Here is a 10,611-nt window from a genome sequence, read left to right as displayed (position 1 = left end):
ATTCAAAAGGTAACACCTAATTGATTAACAGCAAGATCAATACATTAAACAGTTAAAAGAGACAAGGAAAATAAACAAGCGAGGTTAGCAAAATAAAGTTGTCAATTGTGAAAGGTACTCTAGTTTGGAAAAATTCATAAATTAATATCATAGTTTATTCAGGATTACGATGAAATCAGAAAAAACATTAAGATGTCAGCAAGTATACAATGCAGACAATTTATAGAGACATTCACTGATAATCACTCACATTTGATTAAAGTTTCTGAAAAATGACAGGTTTGCCAATTGCAAAATTTTTGGCAACATTTTTGCAGCAATTCTTTTATTTTTCGATGTAGATGAAATCTAGTGACTGTGCTCATTACACACACTTTACAGCACTGAAATGTGTTAGACAGTAGGCCCAAAGTCACACAAATTAACACAGCATGTTCTGTGCTAGTGGCATTGCCCAGTAATACTGTTATAGATTTTTTAAGCATTTAGATTACAGGATCCCACCACCACAGTTCAATCAATGAGACTCTGGAAGCCCCTGAGGATACATTGAAATAAAAACCTTTTGCACAAGTTAATTGGATTTATGGTACAACAAACTGTTTCCCGATATTGGCAATTAAAAAAGGTGCGTTTGCCACACTCAATCCAGGAATACAGAGGCCTCATGAAGTGCCTTGGTGAATCAGCATTGGGCTAGGACTTCTGAATCATCTCATCTTTGTGAGTTCCATCACAGTAAGGTGGGTTCTTGGTCTGCTTGCACCCACACAGCCAAACTGTCTTGGACTCTTCCACGACAAACCTGAGCGGAGAGAATCTTGGGTTGGCTTTCTTATGAGATCCATCACAGAAAGGCTGCTTCTTGCTGTGCCCGCAGGCACACCAGGCATACCGTTTCTCTGCCGTCAGGTCCACCTGGAATGGGTGCTTCGCAGCAATAACAGGAGTTGGGTTAGGTCCATCTGTAAACCATCGAACCTGACACCAGGTCAGAGCCAAGGGCGGCCGCCGGACAACACTGAGCGCCACAAAACCTAATTTCTCTCTTGCCATCTTTGGTATGGGGTTTTGGCACAAGGACTACTGGGCTGGCCCATGGGCTCTCTGATGGCTCGATCACTCCAAGTTCAAGCATCTTTTGCACCTCAGCTTTTATACAATCCCTGACATGGTCAGGTTGCCTGTAGATCTTATTCTTCACAGGCAGACTGTCACCAGTGTCCACCTCATGGGTGCACCAGTTAGTTTGACTGGGTGTTAGAGAAAACATATGTCTATGGGCCTGCAACACCTGTCTGCAGTCCATCTGTTGCTTGTCAGTGAGGCTGCCTGCCAAGGCTACTCCATCAACTGAACCATCTTCAGGGTTCTGGGACAACAAGTCTGGGAGAGGGTAACTCTCTTCCTCCTGTTCTCAATCTGTGGCCATGAGCAGGCTCATGTCCTCCCTGTCAACAAATGCTTTCAATCTGTTAACATGGAGCACCATGTAGGGGCTCCTAGGGGTTCCAAGGTCTACCAAATAGGTGACCTCTCCCTTCTTTTCGATGATGGTGTGGGGTTCAGACCATTTGTCCTGGAGAGCTGCTGGAGCCACTGGCTCCAACACCCACACATTCTGCCCTGGCTGGAACTCAACCAGAACCACCTTTTGGTCATGCCAAGCTTTCTGTAATTCTTGACTGGCCTCCAGATTTTTGGATGCTCTTTCCATGTACTCAGCCATCCTGGAGCGGAGACCAAGTACATAGTTCACAACATCTAGCTTAGGCTTTTTGAGAGGTAATTCCCATCCTTCCTTCACCAGACACAATAGACCCCTCACAGGGTGGCAAAACAAAAGTTCAAAAGGGCTGTAGCCAACCCCCTTCTATGGGACCTCTCTGTAAGCAAAGAGCAAGCAGGGTAAAAGGATGTCCCATCGTCGCCTAAGCTTCTCAGGTAACACTTTTATCATTCCCTTGGGGGTCTTGTTGAACCTTTCAACACGCCCATTGTACTGAGGATGATAGGGTGTGGTAAACTTATAGTTTACTCCACACTCTTTCCACATTGCCTTTAAGTATCCAGACATGAAGTTGGTACCTCTGTCTGAAACAACCTCCTTTGGAAAGCCCACTCTTGAGAAAACTGCAAGAAGGCCCCTTGCCACAACAGGAGCTGTTGTGGTCCTCAGGGGAATTGCCTCTGGATACCTGGTGGCATGATCCACTACCACCAGTATAAATCTGTGCCCAGATGCTGTTTGAGGATCCATGGGACCCACAATATCTATTCCAACTCTTTCAAAGGGTACCCCCACCACAGGTAGTGGTATCAGGGGGGCCTTTGTTGTGCCACCTGACTTACCACTGGCTTGGCAAGTGACACAGGAGCGACAAAACTCCTTGACATTTACTGACATATGAGGCCAGTGAAAGTGAGGAACAAGCCTGTCCCAAGTCTTGTTCTGGCCTAAGTGTCCTGCAAGGGGAATATCATGGGCCAAGGTATGAAGGAAGCCGCTAAATTGCAAAGGTATGACCAACCTCCTGGTGGCACCAGGCTTGGGGTCTCTAGCCTCTGAATAAAGGAGCCCATCATCCCAATACACTCTATGGGTACCTTGAGCATTCGCAGCAGCCTCAGCAGAAGCTTGCTGTCTTAGGAGTTCAAGGGAAGGGCAATCTAATTGGGCCTGCCCCAGGTCTGCCCTTGAGGGTCCCCCTGTCCCCAGAAACTCAACCTGATCAGGTTCAAGTTCCTCAGAGACAGTCTCCTCTTGGACTGCAGAATCAGCCTCCTGTGAAGACTGATCCTCAACCTGGGGCAAGTGGGAAGGCACAGCCTTAACCCTCTTGCTCTTCCTCTTGGATTGTGGTTGGTCTATAGTTTCAATATCCACCACAGGTTCAGATAGGCACTTCTTTGCCTGAGTTCTGGTTACAGCAAGGACATGTGCTGATATCCCTATCATTTCTGCATGAGTCCTGTACTCCACCTCTGACCAAACTGAGTTCTCTTGATCATTGCCCAACAGACAGTCTACTGGCAGGTCTGCACTCACAACAACTTTCTTGAAGCCAGTTACCCCTCCCCAGGAGAAGTTCACAACAGCCACACTATGTGCAGTAGTGGCATTGCTTGCATTGGTCACTAGGTAATTCTCACCTAGTACAATTTGTCCAGGGTCCACAAAGTTATGTGTCACCATAGTGACACTGGCACATGTGTCCCTGTAGGCCTTGTGAGAAGTTGGCCTGGTATATGATGCTCACTAGTTCTAGTGATCACCTTGTACCATGCCAAGCAACCCTTATGATGATTGGTTGTAAGTCAACCTTATAGACCAGCTATCCTAGTAGCGTGGACAAGGCAGTCTTAGGCTAAACTCTGTAAAGGCATGTGAAGCAAGCTGTTTTACCATACACAATCCCCTTGAATGCCAAATGAAAGGACACCACACAGATATATATTGAAAATATATATATATTTATTTACTACAAATCCCCTATACTCTTTATGAGCACAGAAGCAAATGTGTTAAAACAAAACACAGTTTAAATACACAAAAGTTGCACAATATGGATGAGCCCTAGGGGCCACTTAAACAATATACTAAAATAGTGGTATAAGAACCACCTAGCTGAAAGGAAGTAGGCCTAGGGCCTTGGGAATCGCGGGAGCTGTTCGGGACTAACAGTGAAGAAGTCGGGAAAGGCCCGCGGGACTCGGGTGCAGCGCTTAAAGTGCACGCAAAAACCAATGCAATATCAATGGTGCGTAAAAGTTACAAAGTTAGTGTTTAAGGAACCTTCCGAGTGACCTATAAGGATGAAACTTAAGACCTAGACACTAGAGGTGTATACCAGTGTAGGAACACCGGCGTTGCTGAGTTACCTCACCCACAGGAAGCGGGTGCACAGGTGCGAAGTAGTGTCGGGTTTCGTCAAGCAGGTCGATGGTGCTTGGAGCTGAAGATGCTGCAGACGTCGAGACGAGAAGAGTTCCGGTGGATCCAAGGGTGGATCTGAAGTGGTGAAGACCTGAAAGCAGAGGGGACAATGTTCAAAGTCACTAGCCAGTGACTACCATGGAACCAGGATGGAACCAGGCGATGTCGGGTGCAAACAGGCAATGAGGTGTAGCTTGTCTCCGCAGCCACGTGGACACGAAGAGGTCGAGGACATCCAGGAGTCGATCAGGAGCTGTGCCACGAAGGCTCTAGCTGATGGCGGTGTCGGCAACTTGATTGGAGCAAACAGGCCTTGGCTAATGCAAGCCACGCAGGAGGTGAAGAAAGCTTATCACTCGGACCAGCAAGGTCAGAGCGGGTGCTCCTTTTTACAGGAGCGAGGGCAAGGCTGGAGCAACCAGACCCGCAGTGTAAATTGTAGGTTTCGTCGCCAAGTTGGCCGCTAGCCACGTGGCAAGTGGCCAGGATGGCGCATCGAGTGGCAAAGTGCAAAAGGGCCCCACTCAGATCGTGGAGATGCTGGGGGCTCATCTTCGGTGCAAATGCTGCTCAGTGGTGGGGCTTCTCAACCCCCGGAGCACAGCATAGAGGGCGCCTTGGGTGCTGCGCAGTCAGCTTCTCGGGGGTCTTTCGAGATGTCCTTTCCCACGTCTCTCGATGCCTCCACAGTCCTTCTTTGCAGGGACTGTGGATCGGGCTGTGAGAAGTCTGGGAGTCTGGGTCTCGTTGGGCTCTGGGCTCGGGCTCCGGCAGGAGGCGGTGGCAAAACAGACATTGAGTTGCTGGATGGTGCCTGTGTTCACAGGGTGGCCACTCCTAGGCCACAAGGGAGATGCTCTTCAGTCTTCTGTGCAGCAGAATGTCGAAGTCTAGTCGTCTTCTTAGTTTTAAGTTGATTCAGGATGATCTGAGTTGCTATGGCACTGCTCCCACTCTTATTCCCAATCTGAGGGGTGGATCACCTGCTAGGTCCCTCCTCTGGGAGGGACCAGGAAGGGGGGCAGTTACACCCTCTTTCCTTTGTCCAGGTCCGCGCCAGGACTGGGGCTGGAAAGCCCCAGTACCGGTTTGGACTGGCTTATGCACGAGGACACCTTGTGTGCCCCAAGCATGTCTGATTCTATTCAGCCCTGTCCTACCCAATACACAAAATCCTGTCTGGGGTGGTGCTCGCACCTCCCAAGGCAGGAAACCCTTTGTCCAAGCCTCCCTCGCTGGAAGGACTCCCAGCAGCAGGAGGTCAGACTTGTGTCTGTGGTGGCAGCATCCATTTTGTGATGCTGAGGCTCGAGTTTAACTTTAACCGGAGTTCAGGTTATGTACATGTCGTGTCACTCTAGAAGGGGGGAATGCTATCCCCGTCAACAGAACTGTCGAGGGGATAGTATTCCAAATCGTATGACACCTTACTCGACATGTTTTGATAAAGCCAAACCAAAGTTAGCATATAACCCCGAGGATTATAATGCACTTAAGAGTATATGGTATGGCAATATCCCGGAACAGCTAAGGGAGTTGTTCCCGACAGCTGCAGATGGGCTCAGCTCGTGCCAGAGCGTCATCTCACATGAAACCAAGCACTCTGCCTCCAGGATTGCTGAGGCCTACCATAGGAGTGGCTTATAGGTTAACATGTGTCCAGTTAGGGTTAGATATAGGCATACTATATCTAAGTAAGAGGTGATTACACCAACTTAACCCAGCTGAGTGATCAGCCAGTTGTGTCAAATATGGAGGCCAGGCCAGGGGTGGCACCATACATGCTGCAGCCCCTGTTAGGCCTTGGATACACCTATGCCCTGGGTACCTGGAGTACACTGTTACAGGGGCCTATAAGGTGAACCAGATCCAATTGTGTATGTACCTAAGGTACATGGAGTCCATTTTAAGGAGATAGCAATTAGCCTGGGGCCCTGAATAGCAGGATCCCAGGCCAACTATGTCAAAAACCAGCTAAACACCAGGTAAAAGGTTTGGGGTTAACCATAGTGCGATATCCACCTTCCTACACAACCCCCCCAAACGAAAGGAGATAAGGCTATCCTTGACCAGGTAAGCCTATATTGCCTAAGTGGCCATATAAGGAAGCACCAGCACTGGCTTGGTTACTCCCTGTCTCATGGTCCACTAAGCAATCCCTCACCCTAAGGGTATCTGAGGGTCTCCACCATAGGGAATCTCTACCTGTGGTGTGTCTTGGCAAAGTTAAAGGCTGTTGTTGAGATGGAGTACTGAAGTGAGATGCCTATGTAGAACTCAGCTTCCTCCAATCACTCTCCACCATGTGTGCCTTTCTTTCTTTGACTGAGTTGCACTGTGCTCTCAGGGTCAACCTCTGGCTACCTAAAGCTGGAGGCTGGGTCCCTTTGGTTGGCTTACTGGAGGGACAGTTCAGGTTTGGGCCCTTTGGGTCCCAGGATTGGCTGTGCCCAACAATATCCATCTGGGGGAGGTCCCTAACTACTTTTAAGGGGGACCCCTCAGGAGTTTTTAAAGTTTTCACCTGGCTAGGGCTGCTAGCTTCGGTGCCCCTAATCTGCTTTATTTGACAGGGGGCCCTTTGGGGCTCACTGTCCTTCTTGTCCTTTGGAGCTCTGGGCTGAGTAAGGCAAGGTAGAGAGGGGCAGGTTACCTGCCCCAGACTGGGTCCCACCTGAGAAGGGTCCACTGCCATCAGGGGCTCTGTCAGGCTAGGCCTAACAACCTCTGGGACAGTTCCTTCATCAGGGGTAAGGTCAGTTCCCTGAGGAGGCTGATCCTTTCCTAAAGTCTGGTGGGAGGGAGATTCCTCTTCCTCCTCAGTGCTCTCTGTTTGTGTGGAGTGATCCATCATTTCAGGCTTCACAACACATGAATCAGTTTGAGTTTGGGCTGTGGCCATCACAGCCCCACCAACCTTTTCAGGAGGAGACTCAGTTTGGGTATGGGCTGTTACAATCACAGCCCTACCAACCTTTTCAGGAAGGACATCTTGGATTGGGGCTGTAGCCATCACAGCCCCACTAACCTTTCCATGGAGATTTACCATTCTAGAATGGGTTTGCTGTTCAACCTCAGCCCAGGCTGAGATTTCCAAATCATTACCAAGTAGGCAATCTACAGGCAAGTTTGCTGACACTGCCACTCTCTTTGGGCCAGTGACACCTCCCCAGCTAAGATTGACTACTGCCATGGGATGTTTGGTTTCTATTCCATCAATGTTTGTCACCTGATATGTGGCATCAGGTAAAAGTTGCCTTGAGGGGACTAGACATTCAGCCACCATGGTGATGCTAGCCCCTGTGTCTCTAAAGGCCTCAACTTTCAAACCATTGATGAGGGGCTCCTGTCTGTACTTGCTCAAAGTGTTTGGGCCTGCCGTGAAGTTGACAAACCCCATGCCAGTTTCATAGACAAGAGTATCTGAGGTAGGGGACCTGGTTAGGCCAGAATCCACGTGAGCTCCAAAGGTAAATCCACCCAAATTCTTGGGGGTGCTCCCACCACCTGGGGGACCACTGCTAACAGTGACAGGAGGTGTTGGAGCCTTACTTGGAGGTATATTTTCCTTATTACCATTCTTGGGACAACAGCTGTCTGTTTTCCAATGTCCAACCTGTTTACAGGCATGGCAGTAAGGCTTTGTCTCTGTAGAGGAAGTGTTCTGGGGCCCACCCTTTCTATTGGAGTTTTGGGGCCCTGGGGAAGTATTCTCTTTGGTTTTATCCCCACCTTTCTCTTGAGGCTTGGTAGTCTCTTTCTTTTGGTCACCACCCTGGTTCTTAGGCCTGATCCTGGTTCTGACCCATTTTTCCACCCTCTTACCCAATTCTTGTGGAGAGGTCAGATCAGAGTCCACCAGGTGCTGATGCAGAAGCTGATTTTGACAATTACTTAAGATTTGCTCTCTCATAATTAAATTATACAATCCTGTATAGTCAGTAACCTTACTTCCCAGCAACCATCCCTCCAGAGCCTTAGTGGTACTTTCAACAAATTCATACCAGTCCTGAGTCTGTGTCTTCTGGGTCTCTCTCAACATTAACCTGTACTGTTCAGTGGTTAAGCCTAACCCATCAATCAGAGCACTCTTCAGGACCAGGTAGTTTTTAGAATCCCCATCACTAACTGTGAGGAGTCTGTCTCGGCCTCTACCTTCAAAGGAGAGCCACAAGATTGCTGCCCACTACTCCTGAGGGATCTGCTGTACTCTGCAGGCTCTCTCAAGTGCAGTCATCCATTTGTAGATATCATCGCCAGCTTTGTAGGGGGGCACAATCTTACTCAGGTTTCTACTATCATAGGACCTGTCTTTATCCTTAGGGATAATGCTGCCACTAGTGGGTACTAACCCACTCTCTCTAGGCTGTCTTGCTCTAGCAAGTTTCTCTTGGGCCAGGGCAACCTCTAGTTCCCTCTTCTGGATCCTAAGCTCAGCCTCTCTCATGTTGGCCTCGTGTTCCCTTCTCTGAGGGCTAGTCATCCCCCTTCTAGAGTGACCATGAGAGCCTCTAGAAGCTTGGGAGGTATTGGATTCACCTGAGTGATTCCTTCTCCTCCTTTGCTCCTGGTTAAGTCCACTTGGGGGTCTGGGTAAGGTCATCCTTAGCTCAGTCCCAAATACACTTAAGTTAGCCTGGGTAAGCCTGCTGGCTGGCACCTGACTAAGTCTACCATCATCAGAGTCACTGCTCCCTCCTTCTGTCTCCTCTTCTTCCTCCTCCTCTTCAGGCTGAGTATCTCCAGTGACTTGGTCATCCTCATCTATCTGGACTACAGGGACAGGGGTGTCAATATTGTCATCTTCAGTGGGAGAGCCTCCTTCACCATTCCCTGTGGGGTCTGGTTTAAAGGTCTTTAGAGCTTCAGACTGGTCTAAAAGCTCTCTAGGGTGGTCTGTATTAGGGGTTGGACCCGTCTTGAGACCTCTTGAGGCAAAAAGCTGCCTCAATTCCTTAAAATTAAGCATAGCAAATTTGGATGGTGCCCTTGGAGGGTCACTCTCAACATGGACAGTCCCAGTGGACCCCTCTGCTCCAGACATTGCTCTAGTGTGGGTGGATATGTTGCAATCTACCTACACTGGTGTTTACCTACTAAACCTATCTAGTAGTTGTAGTCAGGGTGTGCTACTCCCTATCCTCTACAACAACTAAGTTCAGTAGAACTTAAGTATTCTAGTTGTTTTATATGTACCTAGCAGGTACCTGTATGATCTTTCAAATGATACTCTCAAAGATTGTAATGGTAAAACAATAGCAAGCTCAAATCCCTACCGCTGCTCACCAATGTGAGAAGTTGGCCTGGTATATGATGCTCACTAGTCCTAGTGATCACCTTGTACCATGCCAAGCAACCCTTATGATGATTGGTTGTAAGTCAACCTTATAGACCAGCTATCCTAGTAGCGTGGACAAAGCAGTCTTAGGCTAAACTCTGTAAAGGCATGTGAAGCAAGCTGTTTTACCATACACAATCCCCTTGAATGCCAAATGAAAGGACACCACACAGATATATATTGAAAATATATATATATATTTATTTACTACAAATCCCCTATACTCTTTATGAGCACAGAAGCAAATGCGTTAAAAGAAAACACAGTTTAAATACACAAAAGTTGCACAATATGGATGAGCCCTAGGGGCCACCTAAACCATATACTAAAATAGTGGTATAAGACCCACCTAGCTGAAAGGAAGTAGGCCTAGGGCCTTGGGAATCGCTGGAGCTGTTCAGGACTAACAGTGAAGAAGTCGGGAAAGGCCCACGGGACTCGGGTGCAGCGCTTAAAATGCACGCAAACACCAATACAATGTCAATGGTGCGTAAAAGTTACAAAGTTAGTGTTTAAGGAACCTTCCGAGTGACCGATAAGGATGAAACTTAAGACCTAGACACTAGAGGTGTTTACCAGTGTAGGAACACTGGCGTTGCTGAGTTACCTCACCCACAGGAAGCGGGTGTACAGGTGCGAAGTAGTGTCGGGTTTCGTCACGCAGGTCGATGGTGCTTGGAGCTGAAGATGCTGCAGGCGTCGAGACGAGAAGAGTTCCGGTGGATCCAAGGGTGGATCTGAAGTGGTGAAGACCTGAAAGCAGAGGGGACAATGTTCAAAGTCACTAGCCAGTGACTACCATGGAACCAGGATGGAACCAGGCGATGTCGGGTGCAAACAGGCGATGAGGTATAGCTTGTCTCCGCAGCCACGTGGACATGAAGAGGTCGAGGACAACCAGGAGTCGATCACGAGCTGTCCCACAAAGGTTCTAGCTGATGGCGGTGTCGGCAACTTGATTGGAGCAAACAGGCCTTGGCTAATGCAAGCCACGCAGGAGGTGAAGAAAGCTTATCACTCGGACCAGCAAGGTCAGAGCGGGTGCACATTTTTGCAGGAGCGAGGGCAACTCTCGAGCAACGAGACACGCAGTGTAAATTGTTGGTTTCATCGCCAAGATGGCCGCTAGCCACGTGGCAAGTGGCCGGGATGGCGCATCAAGTGGCAAAGTGCAAAAGGGCCCCACGCAGATCGTGGAGATGCTGGGGGGCTGATCTTCGGTGCAAATGCTGCTCGGTGGTGGGGCTTCTCAAACCCTGGAGCGCAGCATCGAGTGTGCCTCGGGTGCTGCACAGTCAGCTTCTTCGGGGTCTTTCGAGATGTCCGGTCCCACGTC

General features: G+C 48.9%; 1 protein-coding gene across 1 annotated transcript; it reads right to left on the bottom strand.

The window, feature by feature from the left end:
* Window positions 1–308: 308 nt before the first annotated feature.
* LOC147727831 (CDGSH iron-sulfur domain-containing protein 3, mitochondrial-like) lies at window positions 309–1,056 on the bottom strand. The gene has a single exon (XM_086963698.1). The coding sequence runs from the start codon at window positions 1,054–1,056 to the stop codon at window positions 697–699; it is 360 nt and encodes a 119-aa protein (XP_086819824.1). The 3' UTR covers window positions 309–696.
* Between the last annotated feature and the right edge of the window lie 9,555 nt (window positions 1,057–10,611).

This window comes from Lissotriton vulgaris, chromosome 3_1 (assembly GCF_964263255.1).
Source record: "Lissotriton vulgaris chromosome 3_1, aLisVul1.2, whole genome shotgun sequence".
Taxonomy (NCBI): domain Eukaryota; kingdom Metazoa; phylum Chordata; class Amphibia; order Caudata; family Salamandridae; genus Lissotriton; species Lissotriton vulgaris.
The sequence above is the reverse complement of the archived record's forward strand: the minus strand, read 5'-3'. Positions and strand labels throughout refer to the sequence as shown.